This window comes from Microcebus murinus, chromosome X (genome assembly GCF_040939455.1).
Source record: "Microcebus murinus isolate Inina chromosome X, M.murinus_Inina_mat1.0, whole genome shotgun sequence".
Classification (NCBI taxonomy): domain Eukaryota; kingdom Metazoa; phylum Chordata; class Mammalia; order Primates; family Cheirogaleidae; genus Microcebus; species Microcebus murinus.
In genome coordinates this window covers 84859510-84880477 of record NC_134136.1, presented here as the reverse complement: position 1 = coordinate 84880477, position 20968 = coordinate 84859510, and the positions used below count along the sequence as shown (strand labels likewise).

Here is a 20968-nt window from a genome sequence, read left to right as displayed (position 1 = left end):
GAGTCCTTCGCCTGCTTTGTGCAAGCATCTCTTTCTCAGCAAAACCTGTGGCCACCCTATGTAAGAGAGTGACAAACCAACCCGCATCTCCCATGCTCCATTCTTTATTTTTCTTATTGTCAGTTGTCGCTATCTACCCTACCACACTAGAGTATTTTACTTATTAATCTTGCTTACTCTTTCCCCTTGCATCCAAGGATGATGATGATGATGATGATGGGGAGTGTGTGTTTTCTATGAGAACAGATACGTTTGTTTTCCTTTTTCTTTACTTATTATCCCCAGTGCCTAGAACCATTCCAGACACACCATAGCCACTCAACAAATCTCTTCTGTATAAAAAAAGAAATGAAAGATGAGTAATAAAAAGAGAAGCTAAAGACAGAAAAATAAACTTTTTAAAGTTTTCCTAGTAAGGCATGGAGGATCTTATTGGGGTGATGGACTTAATCTAAAACCAGGTAATGGTGATGGTTATACAACTCAGTAAGTAGTAAAGATCATTAGTTAGTACAGGTGAGATGAGTGGATTTTATGGTATGAAAATTCTATTTCAATAAAGTTGTTAAACATATCTTTCCCAGTGAGGCTCTTTTCTACGTTCGATGAGACGGAGGGAGGTGGGGAAAGCTGTGGCCCATCTTGTTAGCAGTGGAGCCTCCTCTAGGCGTACCCTGGCTGGAATGTCCCTGCCGGGTAGCTGATCCATGACGACCCCGCCGTTCTGTGACACATCTTCACTGGGAACATCCTGGAATCTGCTGCAAATTCTGCACAGACACTTTTGGTTGTCAGAGAGCAAGAACTGAAGTTTGGGATGTTCCTCACAAGGAGACATATGGAAGTGTGAATTTGGGGAGTATTTGTAAAAGTGGGAGATAGAACAGCATTGTAATGATGACTACAATGTTTCGAAAATGGTGCACTTTCAGTCAATGCATGCCCACTTATTCACGTTATGCCCCAGAACTGAAACTGCACCAGTCTCCTAGTGGTTTAAAATTGCTTTAAGGAAAGAGTTACTGCCTCCAAGGTAGTAGTAGTCTGTGCAAAGGGTGAGCAGTTATCCAGTGTGTTTGGGTTGCAGAGAGAGCCAACCTTCATAATCTAAGTTCGAGTCAAGGGAAAGAGGAAGGAATTATTTCCATCCACAATGAATACCTCTGTGAATAAAAGTAAAATGAAACAAAACAAAATTAATAAAATGAGTTTTATTTGGTTTAGTCTCACCACTTGGTGTTCATGGGCTATGATCCTGATTTTCATGGCTAAGCCAAACTTCTTGTCATTATCTTCTTTATGGTTATTTTTAAATACAAAAAGAGTGTGTGGTTTGCCAAAATGTATTGGTTACTATTTAAGTTAATTTCTTCGTAACCGATTTATTTTCCCATAATCTAACCCTGACTAAACATATCTATTTTCATATAAAATTCTAAATTATTCGTAGATAAGTTAATCGGTTTCATGCTTTTCCTCTTCCTGGTTAACACCACTTTGGGATATTTTTATTGCTAACTTTTACCTTGCCCATAAATGCATGATTAAAAAATAGGTAAAATCATTAATTTTTGCTGGCACTGGAAAGGCTAAAAAAGAGCTTGGAATAATTTCTATATTTACTTATTTAAATTCTCTATACGTCTTTCCTCCTGGTACTTGAGAAGGAAAATCAGCATCAAAATTAAAAACTAAAGTTAATACTAGTTAAATAGCTTAATGCCTAATGGCTCATTCTGCTTTTTGTCTCTTTATTTGGAACATGGACATGGTCATCTTTGCCTATGGAGACGCCATACGCAAGGTCACTGCAGGGCCCAAACTTGTGAGTGATGGAAGTAGGGTGAGGGTTGTGCAATTAGAAAAATACTTTAGCACTTGTTCTCTTTTTGTCAGTAAATTGGTGTTTAACCTTTTCTTGATATTGTCGATATTTATTGAAGCAAAAAACTACATATGTTGCTTGCTTAATATGTATTGCTAAGTAGTGACTACCTATTACAAGATGGTATTTACAAGTTTGCTGATTTTGCAAATAAATTTTGCTTGCTTCTGGCCATGGAAACCACATCTATGTGTCAATATGGGTAGCTGACAAAGAAAAGTTCCAGTTTTATGGACTATATAAGGCAAAATCCAGATCCATTGTTTTGTATGTTGCAAAAAGCAGGGAAACATTTGTTTGGTCATCTAGAATTAGTCAATTGTCAGTTTAACATTGCAAAATAACATACTTTTAAGGGATCTTATGAAGGAAAATTTAATAATCCAACTGAAATTATCATTAACTTTAACATATAATCTTTTAGTTATTATATTCACTTCCCTTCAAATTAAAAGCTCTTCCTCCATCCTTTTCTCCCCATTTTTCCATGTGCATTGCAAAGGAAAAGGAAGCAGACGGCGTTGTTTTCACAGCACATAAGCATCTCGCTGCTGTCGGTCCATGCATGCATTACAGAGCATCAGCAAAACTAGAATAGATCCCACTCGTGGTAATAAAGTCCCCTGCTGCTCCCCGGGGACCCATGACTTTCTACTCTGCTCCACAGCTGCTTGGGATGTGCTATTTGCAGTGGGCAAGGCTTGGTTGCACATATGTCTTGAAACTATTGACTAGCTGGAAATTTGCCTGCAGTTGTGGCTTCAGCAGCTTTGCAGAGACTTAGGAGTTCTTGTGCGTCTAGATACTGGAGAGTGAATGTATTTTAAAAAATGGCCAAAGGAACATTATCCCAACTGCTAAGTCTGGAAACAAATAAAAAAAAAAGGCTTAAATATTATTAGAACCAACCTTCTACTTCGTTGGAAAGTTTGTGACATAGCTGTATCATCTTTTACAATGTAACAGCACTTGATCACAGTTACATACCTTACAAAGTATTCCTAAGATGCACTTCAGTGGGAAATTTGATCAACAGACATCAGTAGTAGAAACAACAAAAAAGTAAAATCAACGTTCATTTTCCTGAAATATGCATTGTTCCTCTGTGTGTGTGTGCGTATGTGTTTGTTTATGATTATGTGTAAAAGTTGCTGTCTTTATGGCCCTTGCATGCTAGTTAGTTGTTCTTTTAACATGCAAGGATGGGTTTCTGTTTATAATAAATAGCGTTGTCTGAAAACCTAAAGCAGCCAGCCTCACAAAAAGTGGTGGGGTTTCTCCCGGGACAGGCAGAAGCCGTCCTTTCCCATGAGATTTCATGTCAGTGCAATAATAGACCTGCATTTCTCCACGGGTGATAAGTGATTTTACTTGTCACTTTACCCAACGTAGGCTCAAAGTCATTCCATTGTACCAGACCTTTGTGCCTGTTACTTTGTCATTTGTGGCTTCAAGCACAAGAGGTTAAGTGATGAAACCTGAAATCTATCTTTCTGAAAGCCAACTGTTCCATCTTCCTCTGCTAAAAGCACCACATACGATCGTCAATAGAAGGAACTGCTTTTCTCCAAGGCTGAGGTTGGATTTACATACTAAATGTTCAAAGGTCTGTGATGTGAATCCTACCCTCTCCCTCTGTGCTCCTGACCCTCTGGTCCTCAATTTTCCCTCATCTCTAAAACAAGGGCAATATTGCCAACATTTAGTCAACAAAATATAACCATATGTTTATAAAACTAGAAATAAGCAGTGCTCCTGTCAAGTTTCCTAAAGCTAATGGTATCCCAGTTTTCAAAATTCTCCCAGCTAGGAGTGTGCAATCTATGGCCCACTGCCTGTTTATGCAAATAAAGTTTTATTGGAACACATCTGAACTCATGTATTTACGTATCGTCTGCTGGTGCTTTTGAGCTATGAGGGCAGAGTTGAGTGGTTGTAATAGAGACTGTGTGGTTCACAGAGCCCAAAATCTTCGCTGTCTGGCCCTTTACAGAAAAAGTCTGTCAGTGCCTGCTCCAGACTGTTACGATGAACACTTTCTCCACTAAAAGGCTTTGCATTTTTACTTTCTGCAGGGATATTGACCCTCATTATGATGATGGAATATAACATATACAGAGTGTGGCACTTGTAGATTTGTATTATTAGAGCCTCAACTTTCTCTTTTTCCTCTCATTTTTCTTCCCACTCTGTTTTCTGCCACCAGTTACACAAATGACCTTGGACATGTTACTTCATCTCTCTGACCCCTAAGACTCACACCAGTAAAAAAAGAAAAAAAAAAGTGAAATAACCTGTAGAATCTCTCAGGGCTTTATTGTAACATAGATCTGTCTCTCTATCTTTCTGTCTGTCTATATATGTCTATAGATGTATGTGTGTGTATATATATTTCACATGCAAATATCCAACCGCATTAGAAAATTCTAACACAATTAAAGCATCCTGTAAGTTGAAAGAAAAGATTTTGTATAATTCAACCAAGTGAAAATGCCTTGTTTCATAGCATAGGGAATCGTTTCTTAAGGCAGAGGATGGTTTAAACTTGGAAGTATGTTAGGATTGAATGAAATGCTTCAGATTAGATAAGCCAAACTGATCCTCTTTTAGGTGAACCCTATAGTGAGTAAGTGCATAAATGAATGGCTAGTTTGCAGAGGGCAATGGGGGAATAAACAGGTGATTGCCACAATTTCCTTTTCATTTTTTAATTTAATATTGATTGTTTTAGGGGAGGAAGAGATTGGGAGGATCTCATTTTAATAGTGGAAGTGCACCATCTTAATATTGTAAAAGCTCAAAATAAGCCTTAGTTTTGAGAACATACAGAGAAAATATTATTAATTAATATTTTAATAGCATTATTTCCTCATATATTGTTTTCATAGCTTATGTTGTTTCATGTTTTATAACATTTCATGGTTTCATTAACTAGATGATATTATTCTGAAATATTATGATCACATCTAAGATATAAGAAAGATTTTCCAGGGAAGTAAATAATGACACAATGAATGAAGCTGATTAAGGAAAATGATGAAATACCTAGCATTAGTTAACCTTCTTAAATGTTAAAATTTTTTTTAAAAGGAGAGATGATTTTGAGCTTTTCCTTTTGAGCCCAGAATACCTGGAAAATTCATGTGATTGCTTATTCTCAGCATATAGAGATTCAGGTGCATCACTGAGAACATGAATGACTGTTCTTTTCTTTATGCATTTTAATTTTTCTCTTGCCTTGACGTGATGACTCACTTGCCACGAGGTTCCCTGTCAAGAAAGGTCTGTAGCTTCCTTCTGTAGGTTAGGGATTGAATCCAATGCCAGAGGAAGGGGTGTCACTTTAATTCTCTTATTTCAAACTGGGAATAAGCAATCCTTTTATTTTGCAATTCATTTTATGATCTTGTTGTGGTTTAGCAATTCCGATTGACAACGGTTTAAACCTGAAACCGAAATATCCCCTTACAAATCAAAGCTACATTTGGAAGAAGCCCTTCATTCATCCATTGATTCATTCATTCATTCCGCAAATGGTTACTGGGCACCTATGGTGGGCAGGCTGCTCTGCTAGATGCTGGAAAGATGGAAATTTGCAAAACAGACAGAAACCATTCCGCTCGTGGAGATTTCCTGGTTGTGAGTAGAGGCAGACAGCAAGCACAGTATGCGATAAGCCGGTTGGTGACAGGGCTTTGGAGAATAATGGAGCCGGAGAAAATCAGGGGTTTTAATGGCTTTTAATCAGTGGAAGGAAGAGCACGTGGCTATTGTGCACAGGGCGGCCGGACCTGCAGGGGGACAGGAGCCCGTCGTCGGGCTATCGAGGGAATGCGTTCAGGCAAAGCCAGTGGGATAGCCTCAGCAGCGTCCTGGCTTTCCTCGAACCTCTGTGGCTGGGGTCGGGGGGTGGCCGGGACTCAAGGGAAGGAGGTTGGTGTGAAGTGAGACTTGCAGGGCACCCGGAGACAGGTAGCACTTTTGTGTGAAGAGCTTCTGAGGAGGGTGGCACCGCCTGGTCCACGTGAGGAAGCATCACCGGCTGCTGCATGGAGGGTGGGCGCCAGGGCACGCTGCCAGGAGCTCCACGGTGACAGGGACAGGCACTGGTGGCTTGGCCCAGAATGCCAGAAGAGGGGCAAAGCCGTTACATTCCACATACATTTTGAAGGTGGTGCTAACACGATGCGCTCAAGGCTATGAGTGGAAAATCGACGTATGACTTCAAAGTTTGCGGCTGGAGCCCCTGGAAGGAGGAATTGCCATGTGCCGAGCTGGAGGTGTCGGTGCTGGGCTGTGTGTTGGGGGCGTAGGGGTCATCATTTTGGTTTGGGACACTTTGGTTTCGAGATGCCTCTGGGACCTCCAAGTGGAGCTGGCTGGAAGATTTCTGAACAGCTGAACCCGAATTCAGGGCTGAGGTCTGTGTCAAAGTCATTGGTTTGAGAGCCATGGGCACAAAGATGTTTTTAGAGCAGTGACACGGGACACGATTCCTGCAGAGTGGGTGCGCACGAGGAGAGACGCAGCCCCCAGGTCAGTGCAGACGTGGGCAGCTCTGCTGTTGAGCAAGGAGGGATTGGGAGGCGCTGTGGGGCGCGGGGCTGAGAAGTGGTGAGACGGAAGGAACATCCCGTGGAGAGAGGTGACCAGGAAGCCCAGTGAAGGCTGTGTTGTAAAGGGAAGGAAACGATCGGCGGTGGCATTGATGGCGTTGGTTATGGGCATTGGTGATTGGAGGAGGACTCCGCTGGTGCTGCTGAGCTGCATGGTGAGGACATCGGTGCTCCTGTCCCCAAGGGCGGGGCGAGTGTCTCCACTGCGCCCAGAACTTAGTGGCGTTCATGCCTCCTGGCACCTCATGCCACACTTGTTACCTTCTCCCCTGCAGCTCGTCTCCTTCAGAATTACCTGTGTGTTTTACACACGATGCATGTATTTCTGGGCCCAGCTGCACTCACAGGCTTAGCAAGGCCCCGTGGAAGTCCCGGGCGGCCGGGACATCTTGACGTCACTTGTTGGAGAGCTGCTTGGTTGCCAGCATCACATGACTTGCTTCTCCCGTTAGCCCCGAGCCTACAAACGACTGCAGAGCTTTCTTATTTTACAAAATGAAGGAACTAACCTAACTAAGCCCCCAGGCATGATAGATCATAGAGAAGAACAAGAAATTAAAAAAAAAAAAATCCATATTTCCTTCATTCCAAAACCACAAGGGATGCTGAGAGTAAACACACGGAGTTTTTTCTTCTCCAGTCTTCATTTGTATCAGGTTGTATGTGACTTCTCAGCACCTCCGATGCACATGCTGTCATAGTTGCAATTATCGACGGCACTTTCCTGGGAGGGTGACTTGAAATTGAGACCGTCTGTAGGTCGTGTGTGGTGAGTGGCGTCCCCACTCACCCAGTCTGTGGCGGAAAATGCAGCAAAGACCCTGTAGGTTTGCTCACAGTTCGTCTTCTTCCTACACCTGCTTTAAATGGAGATTTGCCGGGTGGTAATTCCTGCACCTCATTTCTCTCTTGACAGCTGAGAAAGATTTTGTTTTAGGAGACAAACCAGAAATGGTAAAAATTACAAAAATGGGTATTACCAGTAAGTCATCCAATTTGTAATGTGGGTAAAAATGGTGCAGGGTTGTTTTTTTGTTTGTTTGTTTGTTTGTTTTTCCTGATCTCTTTTTGTTGCTCTTAGCTGATGCAAATATCAATCACTACAGGGTCCCTAAGCCAAAAACAATTACTTGTGTGAACTGGATTTCTAGCTTTTTCTTTTTGGAGGTTTCAAGGGCGAGTCTACTTTGCTTACTGACTTAATGTCAATTCACCTGCATTAAATTTTACTAGATTTTACAGAAATGTATCCATTTCAATACAGCAAAAATCCAGCTGGGTTGCAGTGGTTTGGAGAATCATTCTAGACTACACATTTGTTGGACCAAACAAATTTATCTTGCTGTTTTATAGACTCTATTTTCATTTGAGGCTTAACAAGGGGACCTTACTTGTCGCTTCTTTTCCACTTTTCCACATATAAAAAGCAGTGCTTCCTGCATGACCATGTAGTCAATTACAGGCTCAAAGACACTAGTTTTGTCATTGTCGTTGGTAGCTGAGTCACACGGTTTGTCTTTCTGCTGGATTTCAGACCCATCCGCCCCACCTGCGCCGGCTAACCTGCGGCTCGCAAACTCCACCGTAAACGGTGACGGGAGTGTGACTGTCACTGTGGTCTGGGATGTCCCCGAGGAGCCGGACATCCCCGTGCACCACTACAAAGTGTTCTGGAGCTGGACGGTCAGCAGCAAGTCTCTCGTTCCAACGAAGAAGAAGCGGAGAAAGACCACAGACGGGGTAAGTGGGGGCGGGAGGGAAAGGGTCGCCTCTTCCCGCACGGGGAGTTTGAACTCAAGACAACGGCTCTGCGAGGTGGGCTCGCTGAGCGGAGAGAAGGGACGGATGCCCGTGCTGTTCGTTATGACCAAGGAGGTTCAGAGAACGCAGGAGCATGCCAGCTGTTTTGCCTTTTACATTTGAAGGCAAAAATAATTGAATTTAGTCCATTAACCAACTCTTATCTAAATGGCAGCCACAACTCCAGAAATCAAAAGAATGCTTCCAATTATCCCCATCCTACCTGTCTAGCCATGGAAAATGATATATAATGCAAAATGTGTTTTACATTTAGGTCTTTTTTTTTCTTTTTGGCAAGATTCTTGTAAATGGAAGAGCAAGTGTTCATGGCTTTTCTGTTGAAAGGTGTTTCTATCTGTAATCAAATCAGCACACAGTAAACAACTTAGAAACAGCATGTTTGACGGTATATTGATTAAAAGAATCTGGAGTGGTTTATTCTTCAGATGCCAAGAAATAAAATCTTCACTGAAACCTTTTCTGCAATGAGATTTCTATGATTGCAAATATCTTGCATCATTTGAAATGTTTGGTGCATAAAAAAAGAGTTATGCAGTTTCCTTTTAGTGTACATTCCTTTATTTTATTATTATAAAAATTTACTTAAACACATTTCCCCTTAATTTAATAAGTCATATCTCATGGATAGATAAATATGTTTAAAAATGGAAAGATAGCAAGACTATAGTTTTGACCTAAGGAGTCCAATATCTATGCCACTCAATATATTCTATATAGATTCCAGTATCTATGCCAGTCTATATAATTCTATATAGATTCTAATATCTATGCTACTCCATGTATTCTATATAGATTCCAATATATATACCAGCCTATATAATTCTATATATAGAATTATAAAAACGTCTCAAAAAGTCCATATCGTGGATATGTAGCTGTCATACTATTTTCATTTTATTTAAAAAAAAAATTCTGACAATTCCATCTTTTGTGTTGAAGGGTTTTGCTACAAGTAATAATGGTAGTGCATGCTTACCTCATGAGCTGAGAGAGCTAAAATTGGGGAATCAGAGCAATCTAGGGCAAAAAGCGACCTGATGAAATGCTGGCAGGTTCCCTCACCCAGACTTTTTGCTCAACACATGGCGACAGAAAAATCTTGAGGCATTGTGTCAGGTTGACTTTTCCTATAGCTTTTAGTGGAAATCTGCTCATAAACATTTAGCCTAGATATCAAAGAAATACAATTCATGCTGATTCATAATTTTTCCAGGTACGTGGCAACATAACCCTCTGTCCATTTGCTGTAAACAGCTCTCTTTTCTCTGCAAGGTGGTAGCTCAGAGAGCAGAGTGATCAGCATGATTCATTTCCCTGCCACCTGGGAGCACCCAAGAATCGGATTAGGAACAATATTTGGAAAATAGATCTGGCCTTTCTATGAAGTTTCCTCCGATCCACAGTAGAACTGGATTTTCAGATCCTAAAGATGCAGAAAATCTTAGGAAAACTAAAGGCAGACCTAAGCCAGAAGTTGGCCTGCCGCATAATGACATAGAAGACTTTGCAATGACGGTGAGAGGCGTGGAAGGCTTGTGATGGAGCTTGGGCATGTTCTCTTCGTTTCTAGTTTCAGAACTCGGTGACGCTGGAGAAGCTCCAGCCCGACTGCGACTATGTGGCGGAGCTGCAGGCCATCGCGTACTGGGGCCAGACGCGCCTCAAGAGCGCGAAGGCGTCGCTCCATTTCACGTCCACACGTGCGGCCGGCAACAGTAAGTGACAGGCGTGTCGCGTCTGCCACGCTGATTGTGACGTATCACGACGCACTTTTGAATTCTTCCGTATGCTTTTTATGTGTTCTAAGTGTGATATTTTGCTGGCGTCATGGAAGTTTGGCAAGAAAACTTACACGTCATCCCAACAGATCCGCTGCTTTTATATCTACGTTATTTGTACACATGCAGACTTGTTTTTAAAGATAACACATATAAACTGTTCTTTCCCTTCTGAAAACGTGGCACACCCTTTTTTCCTGGTATTCCACAATGGTCTTAATTGCTCCTGGGAAGACTGCCTCATACTCCTTTGACTGAAGTTACTAAATCATTCTCACGTTGGTTTTTTCATGTTTCCATCTTTTCTTACCATTGCCATAAACACAGCAAAGCAAGAGGAGAGTCTTACGTGATGTTCACATCTGAGTCAGAAAATAAGTTACTTGATGTCTCTGCCTTTGTTGAAAAGTTAGAACTGCCACGCAGAGGAGCCTGGCGTGGCGTCAGGGACCGGGGGCAGGTTGGAAGGGAGGAGGAGGGAGAAAGCCAGGCGTCTGGGGCCCCAGGAGTGTGGATTCCTTAGGCCAGCAGGCCCCTGTGGTCCCATCTGCCTCCCATCAGGGCGGGGGGCCTCCTTCAGAAGGGGAAGAAGAATGTGTTAAAGGTTTGTTTGAATTTAGGAATGGCAGGGCTGGTCCGCAGAGTTAGATGCAGTGATTGCTCCCAACTGCCTTCCACCACCTGGAAGAAAAGGAGGATCCAAATGAGCAGGTTTGTTTGAAATGATGCTTTCAAAAAAGTTCTAGAAATAGCAACTCCATTGCCTGCCTGAGAAATAGTCTCTTTGTAGATTAAATGGATTTGAAATGGGCTATTTTTATGGGAGTCTGGGTACAATGTGACTTTTAACTAAAAGTTCTCATGGAAATATTTCTGTGTGTTTAGTAACTTCATTCATGTTTTAATCTAGTCATCCATCTACATCCATCACATTGAAATTGAACACCTGTGAATTATGAGACTACTGTGCCTAAAGCTGGGAATACTATACTATACTATATAATATTATACATGCATACACTATATATCGTAGGTGCCAAATATATAGTCTATATATATGCTGTGTATATGCATATATGGACCATAATTTTCTATAAAATGTAAATATTATATGCACATATGTATATATCTGCACCCTATGCACAGATGTACATATGAACACTCACATACACATATGTACACACTCATACACACATATAGACATAATCGTACACACTCACACATATACACACACACACGTTACTCGCAGCACTACATGTATTTCGATCTTTGTCTTAAAAGTACCCAGTTTTGAATTTGGGAGATAAATACATAAAATGATTGCACAGAGACCCGTGGGTTGCATGCACAACCACAGGAAACGGGAAGCAGAAATAACTAACGTGGACAGGCATGTCATTCCTCATGAAGTCCTGAGAAGTGAGTGGCCCGTGGGCTCACAGAGCACGGGTGTTGTTGCACACACGTGCAGCAGCGTGTAAGCATGCTAAGAGATGAAAAGTGCATAGCATAGGCAGAGAGCTCGGCACGGGGGAGGCATGAGGGTGTTGGGAGACCCTTCTCTCCCCTGAGCTCTCACTGGGTTGCAGGCATTTCACCACCATCCGCCTGCTAGTGGCTGCCATCCCGGCCGCTCCCTGGACTCCGAAGTCCTATGTTCAGGTGTTCAACCTACTCCACACCTCCACGTGGGCGGCTGGCAGGCATTTCAAACGTTACACGTCCGAACAGAGCCCCGGCCTTCCCCTCACACCTGCTCCTCTCCCGGGCTCTCCTGTCTCCGCAAATGCCTCCAATTTCCACGCGCAAATGCCTCCAATTTCCACGCGGTTGCTGGAGCCCAAGGTGCAGAAGTCAGCCTTCATTCTTCTCTCTTTTCTGTCTCTCCAGAAATCCAATTCTTCTGAAAGTCTTTTTGCCTCTAATTTTAAGTTCTACGTGGGATCTGTCCAACTCTTTCCCTTGTTTGTGCCACTATCATCTCTTTCCTGTAAAATTAAAACAGGCTCCTAATTAGTGTTTGTGTTTCTGCTCTTTCTTTAATATCCTTCCTGTTGTAGAGCCGGCAAAGTATCCTTTAGAAACTGCCCACCTAATTACAGATTTCTCTCTTTTCCGAATTCCCGTCTCAAGAGAGCCAGCAAGTTGTCTTCTCTTTTCACGTCTCCCAAAACTTCCTCCTTCATAGCTTTCCTCCTTTTTCCTTCCCATCCTCCTCCTCAGACCACATTCCTTTAAACTTCTGCTTCACCCAGGACCTGTCTTTTCCTGCTGGTGGTGGGGATCTCACCCACCCTGTAAAATGAGCTTGTCTCTTTCCTCTCCTGGTTCTTGCAACAAACAACATTCTTTCCCCATTAGCAACTGGTGTGGGATTGCAGACTCCCACAATTTACTGTGTGTTTATTCCCAGAACCGAGAGTGAGGAGGGAAAACCCCAACCTCAACTTGTCCTTGTTGAGGTTACATTATCTACAGCAGGGGTCCTCAAACTTTTCAAAGAAGGGGCCAGTTCACTGTCCCTCAGACCGTTGGAGAGCATGGTGGCGCACATTCCACCCATGTGCACTGTGGGCACGGGACGAGTCAGCTGCTAAGCAGGACAGGCAGTGGTGGCAAAAACACCCAGAGGGCCAGATAAATGTGCTAGGCAGGAGGCATGTGGCCCACGGGCCGTAGTTTGAAGATACCTGATCTAGAGGCTCATCCTGGTCCAGCCCATGGATGGAACTTTTGTGGGGCCCTGGGTCTCCCCCGCATATCAGGCTTTCTCACTCCTCCTGGGGCAGCCCCAAGTGGCCCTCAGGGACATCGTTCATTATCCTCTCCCAAGGATGATTGTAAACTTTCCTTTCTCCTTTAAGCCACATTGCACTGTCTAGTGTAAATCCCTCCCTCTCATAAGCCATGCAATCCCCCATGAATATAAGCATGTCCACCCCATGCCCATGCTCCTCTTGAGCAGTCCCCTGTGCTGTGAGGTGGAGGCGTCCGTCCCCCTGCACGTGGTGAACCCACCCCTTCCTGATTCAGACCTGCATCCACCGAGGTCAAGTCTCATCTAGGTTGGAGACACAGATTTCTACCTGTGACCCACAGCCCCCGTCATAGTCCCAGGCCCATCATCATGGCACCACAAATATCTGTGGAGCCAAATTAACCAGCTGCTCCCTCTTTTGCCGATGCCCTCGACCTACTCCTCTCCCCGGGCTAGATCTGCTCAGCTTCCAATTCTAAAACAGTTCTTCCCTCGAGTCTGGTTTCCCTCTGGCTACCATTTATCCTTCCCCTGTCTGTGTGTTGCTCAAGCAGCTGCAATCTGTTTCTCAATCTCACTTTCCCACTCAGTCTGCTCCTGCTAATTTCTAAGTCTGATGAACGTTTTCCATTCCCAACTTTCTTGCTCCTTCCTGATGCATTTGTCTTCATTTAACTGCACTTGCCCTCTTGCTACACTTTGACCCGTGTGTATTTGACTCCCACATGTCCTGATTCCTCTCAGACCTCTGCTCAGTTTTACTTGTGGGGTCTCCTTCTCCTCTGGGCCTCTCCAGAGTTCCATCTTACCCACTCTGACAGCTTTGTCACTACCTACTCTGGGGACATTCCTGATGACTCAGCTCCAGCCTTGATTTCTCTGCTAATACTGGATTTCTCTAGGTTGTCATCATTCGTATCCAAACGTCACATAAGCATCTTAGACACAATATTCTGCACGTTAGACTCATACCCTTCACTGACAAAGCCTGATGTCCCCAGGCATTTGTTGTCACCAGTGGGGTTACTGCTGACCAGAAACCTGGGAGTTTTTGTTCACTGCTTCCTGTTCCCTTTAGTTCATTTCTAGGTCCTGCAACTTTTGTCAAGACCTGCAGCTTCTTGAATCTTCAAGGAACTCAGTAGGAATTCACTAAGTGTTTTAGCTCAGCAGAATGGGACCGTCTCTCCATTCAGCCACCTTTGACCCATACGCTAACACTACAGCTTTCTAAAGGTTCCAATAGATTCATCTCATACGGTCATACATACGAAGGGAAGGGACAATGACGTGACTTTCAGTCTCAACTTCCAACAACCAAGGTTGTTCATCTCTTGCAGGCTGTTTGCATATTTTAGCTATATCCTACGAGAGTTTGTGTTTTCACTTGGTTGACAATTCCAGAGGAATTCTCTTCACTGGTGGGAGTTTCTAGCCAGATGGGAAGACACTAGAATCATGGCAGTTAGAAGAGAGAAAGAGGGCCCTACCTATTGGACTGGCTGAGTCTCAGTACTACGATCATTTTCTAGTCATCACTTACAATTAGATCATGTCTTGCCTAACCAAAAAGACATGTGATAGTTAACCTATCAAAGGCCTCTTTATTCTTAGGACTAATTCCTGTCACATAGAGTCACAAAAATAATAAAAGAAAAGTAAAAGGGAAAAAAAATAATAGTGCAAAGTACCTGTAGTAACACATATTGTTTGGGTCCCAAGTTATTCTACAGAAGTAACTTGCTTTACAACGGATTATGTAAGATACAGCTGAGTGTTTGTCAGGGTTTTATATCCCAATGTTGATATATAATCTCATAAACACTAGTACATGACTTTTATAAGAACACTATATATTTCATCATGAACCAACTAGAGGTAAAGAATAATTACAACTTTATAGTATAAGCAAGGGAAATTATATTTTATAGGAAGGAGAGTAGTAAATGTCAGCATATAAATTACTTTTTGAATTATATTTTTTCCAGGTCTGCAGGCTACTCGGTGTTTTAATGATAAATATTTTTATGCAAGCAAAGGCTGAATGTTCATGCAGTTTTATGAAAGAGTCTGTTGAAGGGAGTAAGATGTAACACTGTCTTTAATGGAAATGTAGCTTGGTTTTTTTGGAGGTAGGAGGAATATTTTCAAGGCTGACAGTTTCCAAGTGTTTTATATTTGCCTCATGGAACTGAAATATTTTTCTAGCTCTCCAAAATAAGAATGGAGTAGAGATAAAATATTATAAATCTCTTGATCTGTAAAATTAATCAAGATTTGGATGTTTGAAAAAAATAGTATACATATTTGATTGTCTTAACTTTTATGACTACCAAATAGCATAAATCAGACTTCATGCCTTTTCAGAATGTGGTAGATATGATTTTATTTCATTTCTGTTTGCTACTGAAAGTGGAGGAGACTTTCTTATAAAGTCAGGGACATACTCCTAGCACTGAAATCTGCACCTTATCTGTAGTTTACCCAAGGCGTGTATCAGCAATACCACTTGTTGGTGGAGTCCTGCTCTTGAATCATGTCAGGAAAGCAATAATGGTCCAATCTTGAGATATATAAAAATACATTCTTAGATCTATAATTAAAGATTATAGTTTACATGGGATATAAAACCAAGTAGGAAGACAGGATGCACATCGAGTTGAAACATAGTATCTAAACATCTTCATTGGTTATCCACTGAAGAGTTCTCAATCTTACAGATTATTAAAGAAATGGGAAACAAAAATGGGCTTGTGAAAATTTTAGAAACTATGGCCCGCGGGCCACATGTGGGTGCTTTTGCCCATTTGTTTTTTTACTACAAAATAAGATATGTGCAGCGTGCATAGGAATTTGTTCATAGTTTTTTTTTAAACTATAGTCCAGCCCTCCAACGATCTGAGGGACAGTGAACTGGCCCCCTGTTTAAAAAGTTTGAGGACCCCTGTTTTAGATCCTTAATTAATTATGTAATAAAGATTTGGGGTGAAACCAGGGGGATTCTTCAACTCCATGATGGTGTCAAGGAGGTGACTGGTTTGGGTTGAGTTCTCCATGTCTGGTTTCTCTCCCTCCCCTGGACTCTGAGCTCTCTGTGCTATTGGCCATGCCAGCTCTCTGCAGGGTTATGGTGGACCTAACAACATAGTGGCCTAGTAAGTGTTTCTCCGTTATCCAAACATTGATTGGAACTCCTTAAACAAAAATACTCTAAAGACAAATCTAACTCATGTAAGTTTCCATTCCCTTTTCATCACATCCACTGGATGGACAATTTTGTGGGCACGCCAGTGTGAGAGAAAGTGACAGTCAGTATAGATTGTCATCTGCAGCTCCAGCCTCCCTTGACTGGTCCTGTCTTACCCCAGACTGGGTAAGTTCTCCCCATCTCATCTTCCCGTCTTCCTCTCACCTGCCCCAGAATGTAAGCGTTATTGCTTTATTAAACGAAAAATCCATAGCGTATCAGTACGTAATCAATATAGCCTATCTTGTTATCTCTCAAAGAGCTATTGGAATTCATAAGTTGCATCAAAGGACAGAATTTCCATGCATGCAATTTCTAAATTCAGGGAGAGGGTGAAGGAGAGATTTGAGAGCAGGGGAATTTTTTGACATCCTAATTATACAACCATGTAAGTCAGCTGTCAGTATGTGGTGATGGAAACCCAGGTTTGGCATGAGGTGGCCAAAGAATTCAATCTCAGCTTCACTGTTTGAATTGTGAAACTGGACAGGATTCATAGTGGTTTCAAGTGCTACTGTTTTCTTGTCTTTAGTGTGAGCCAATTCTTCTTTCTCAGGTGTCTACAAACTATGGCCCACAGGCCAAATTAAGACCCCACCTGATTTTGTAATTAAGATTTTGTTGGCTCAGGGCTACATTTATTTACATGTCATTTTCGTATCACCTCTGACTACTTTTAAGCTACAACAGCAATTAAGTAGTTGGGAGAGAGACTGGCACACAAAACCGAAAACATTTACTATCTGGCCCTTTATGAAAAGTTTACTGGCTTTATTTCATAGGATGGCTGTACAGATATAAATTAAATAGTATCAAAGCTCACCAACCAAACTAAAGCCCACCAGAAACACAACTGGACTCAAAAAGTTAGGGTGTTTTTGCCCTTCCTACAACAAAGAAGATTGTACCCCATGTTTGAATCCCATGTCAAAGGATTACTGTACTGACATAAATAAAACACCCCACACAACCCCAGATAAACAAACATTTGGTCCATAGAGCCATGAATTCATAGACTTGTTCATTTCACTGCATCCAATACATATTAAGCAATGACTTTGTGTGTTTCTGAGGTAGGCAGTGGGCATCCAAGGAAAATTAGGACAAGAGTCTCTTTCTAGATAGTTCTAAATGGAGTTGGACAAACAAATTAAGGAAAAACAATATTGAAAACTGAGAAAATACAGGCTCACTAAACAGCTGTTTGTTTCCATTTACTTTGGGACATCTTCGCCAGGGAGAGCTTACAGGAAGTTTTGAAAGACAAAGAGGGGAGATACAGAGAGAAACAAGTAGTGCCTTACGTTCTGAGCTAAAGCAATCAGAAGTGTAGGTAGGAAGGAGCCTACTGGATTTCAGGAATTAGCAATGGCACAGGAGGGGAAGATGCAGCCAAATTAAAACAGAAAAACAAATAGCAAACTAAAACTAGAGCCATATTGTGACCCTAAACAGCAGCACAGTAAGAAGTGACCTAGCCTAAGAATAAACGTTTGAAAATTGCCTGATTCACAGAACTATTTCATGGTGTTTTGTTTCATAGCAGCGTATCTCTCTGTCGCATTGGGTATGGCGTATTGGGGTTTGGGGTCCTTCTTATTCACTTTTATACTATCCTAGCTCTGCAATGAGTATGTTTTGAACGTATTTTTAAAATGGACAATAGGTAAAAAAATGTTCATGCTAAAAAAAAGTAATAATAATGAACATGTGAACATGTTCTCATCTCTTCTTTCCTGAAGTGTTCTGGTTTATTCACAAAATACCATCCCACATTGCAACAAATGTGCTTCTGTGAATTGTTTCATCCAAAACTTTTTGGCCACTTTTTCAAAGAACAGACACTGTGTGACTTGTCAGACTTAGGCACTCGCGCCGGGCAGGAGCCTTGAGTGGAGCTCTCTCTCAGTGTGTGCTGTAATCATGGTGGAAATATCTTCTGCTGTTTCAAGAGCCCCTGATGTACAAAACCTTTACATCCCCAGCTTCTAGCTCCAGTTTCTGGCTCCTGGGAAGTGCTCATAGATACTCACAGAAAGAACTAATGAGTGAATACGCCCTTATATTCCATTGCCCAGTCCAATGTGTTGTGGCCATTGCATTGCATTTCCTTTCCTGGGTATTTTAATACTTCACTTTAATATCTGTCAGAGTCTGAATGTCTGTCGCTAACCTGAACTGCACCCAGATGGGCTGTTGAGTGCTGAGACTGAAGTTGGTATTGTCAACGGGATCCAAGCAATTTGTGCTCTAAACTACTAACGTGACAAAGTTGAACGCTGTTTCTGTTTAGGGCCTTGTAGCAAGTGTTGATGTTTAATGCCCATGCTTCTGTGAAAGCTATCTATTGTTTTCATGAAGTGGTATTTCAGTATTATTTTGTTTATTTCCCTCATAACTGTAAAAAATCTATCTATAATGAGATACTATTTATGCTAACTCCTTATTTTAGAACATCTTAAGTAATAAGTACACTTATTCAATTATACTTTCAAGCCCGGTAAATATATATTGATTACCAGTTTAAATTGTAGTGATCACATGTAACATACTTTTAGTATTCCAGCACATTTTGAAAGGGAGTTCCAACACATTTTTAACTTGAGCATGAAAGAATATGCAGTTGTATCCCCTTTTACTTTAACAAAACAGGTGCTGATGTGAATAAAAACAGGATGAAATTAAGTGCACTGGGATTAATAGCAGGTTATAAAATTATGTTTAATAGGTACATTTGAATGTTGTGCTTTGTTGCAGAAGAAGAGCTTGGGAAAACCAGAAAAGGTGGGATGCAAATGCAGCCCCCTTTCCAAAGACGACGGCCAACGCGCCCGCTGGAAGTTGGAGCTCCGTTCTTTCAAGACAACCAACTGCAGGTCAAAATCTACTGGAAGAAGACGGAAGGTACGCAGGAGTTTGCTGCTTATTTGCTATTTGCTTTCAGCAGCACAGTGATGTAAAGACACTTTTGACAAAGTAAATGTCAGGCCACAGTATTGACATTAAGGCAAATGGTTGATGAACAAAACACTCAAATGCATTTTGTAAAAGTGCCTTGCCGTATTAAAGTTCGAATGGGTTGATGTTGGTTCCCACAGTTGGAGATCAGCAACAGTCAATTGCTTACATGCTTGAATTTCAGGTTATTGGCCTATCTTTATTTCTTTCCCAGAAGGCTGATCTTGTGTCCAAAAATACTCAAATCACCCATTATTATAAGCTGTAATTTTTATTCTAAATTATTTTTTATTTTAAAAAAAAGCCTATAATACAAATAATTTGGAAAATAGAAAGTCACCTATCATTGCAATATCATATCCTGGAAACAGCATTTTGGTGGATTTCTTTTCAGAAGGGGAGTGTGTGTGTGTGTGTGTGTGTGTGTGTGTGTGTAAGTGTGTACATACACACATATTCTGCATAAAATTATAAGAACTGTGTATTGTCATGCATTTTTCATAACATTTTTTCATTGTTGCTTTGCATGGGTATATCCTCATGTCATGGTACATGTTATTATTCCAATTCAATGAAATGTTTAGGTGACTTTAGAATTTTCATTTCTAATTAAGGCTGCCATGAACATTTATCCTTAGGATAGATTCTTTTCGTTTGTTTGAACATTTATCTTTAAGATGATTTTTTGTTTATTTTCTTTACTCTTAGAATATTTATTTTTGCACTATTGAAATAGTACTTTTAGAATTTATTTAACATACATTTTTATCTTTATAACTCATATATTTTAAAGACATAAGCAAAATAGATTGTTTCAAAAGTTCAGTTTAAAAAATTGTCTTCTTTCTTCTCAAGTTCTATTTCATACAGGGTATTTGTGACCCGTGTGCCATAAAGAATATTGATATTAGAGCAGTTCTTCTTCCAGAATTATCTTTCAAGCTGTTAAAATCCATTCTGTAACTAAAATAACATTACCATTAATATTACAGGAATATATTTTATTCAAATATATTCCTATAATATGTTAATTAAACTTAAAGTTCCTTAACTCAATATTTATAAAATTAAGATTATATTAATATTATATGTCCACATTAAAATTAATAATTCTATAATAAATATTAAATGATAAAATGATTTGATGAATTGTATTTTCCAATTTAAAATTGTCTATCAATAAATTAACAAAGCATAATATTTTATTAATAATATTAAAAATTTAAACATTGAATGTAATGAAATGAAAATGTAAATATCTAGTATAAAAAGTGTAAACATCTGAAGCATACAAGAGTACTCACCACCATCCTGATTTCTAAAACTCAAGATTTGTTTTGGCTATATTCAGTAGTTGTCAAAATGAAATCATCCAATTTGCAATGCATTTGGTTTCTTGCACTGAGCATTTTATATGAGTAACTAATGCATTCTGTTGCATGAAACAATAATTCATTCATCTCAGTGTATGTATTCTTTCCGCTGTTGATGGAGATTTACTTTGTTTCAATGTTGGGCTATTACGAATAGCGCTGCTATGAATACTCTATGAGCAAATGTGTTTTGATGCACATGTATATACATATTCTCCCCATAGAGGTGAAATTCTTAGGGTCACAGAGTCTGTCGAGCTTTAGAACACATTAAGTTTTCCAAAGTGGTTGTACCAATTTACACTCTCACCAGCAGGGTGTGCTATTTCCAGGTGCCCCACATTTTCTCTGCCATGTGGTATTTTCCATCTCTTTAGGTTTAAGCTATTCTGGTATGTGCATGGCAATACCTCATTAGATTTGCATCGTTCTGATCCCCAAGGAGTTGAATACCTTTTCGTAAGTTTGCTGTATCTCCTCTTTTTTGAAGTACACTTTCAACTCCTCTGCCAGTCTGTCCTGCACGAGTTCT

At 40.8% G+C, this 20968-nt stretch overlaps 1 protein-coding gene across 1 annotated transcript in view; it reads left to right on the top strand.

Moving 5' to 3' along the window:
* The window catches only part of ANOS1 (anosmin 1), a 160294-nt gene that overhangs the window by 118132 nt on the left and 21194 nt on the right, over positions 1-20968 (top strand). The window contains exons 7-9 of the mRNA XM_012782461.3: positions 8036-8241; positions 9893-10037; positions 18863-19009. Of these exons, the coding sequence (XP_012637915.2) occupies positions 8036-8241; positions 9893-10037; positions 18863-19009 (498 nt within the window). The remainder of the gene's footprint in view (positions 1-8035; positions 8242-9892; positions 10038-18862; positions 19010-20968) is intronic.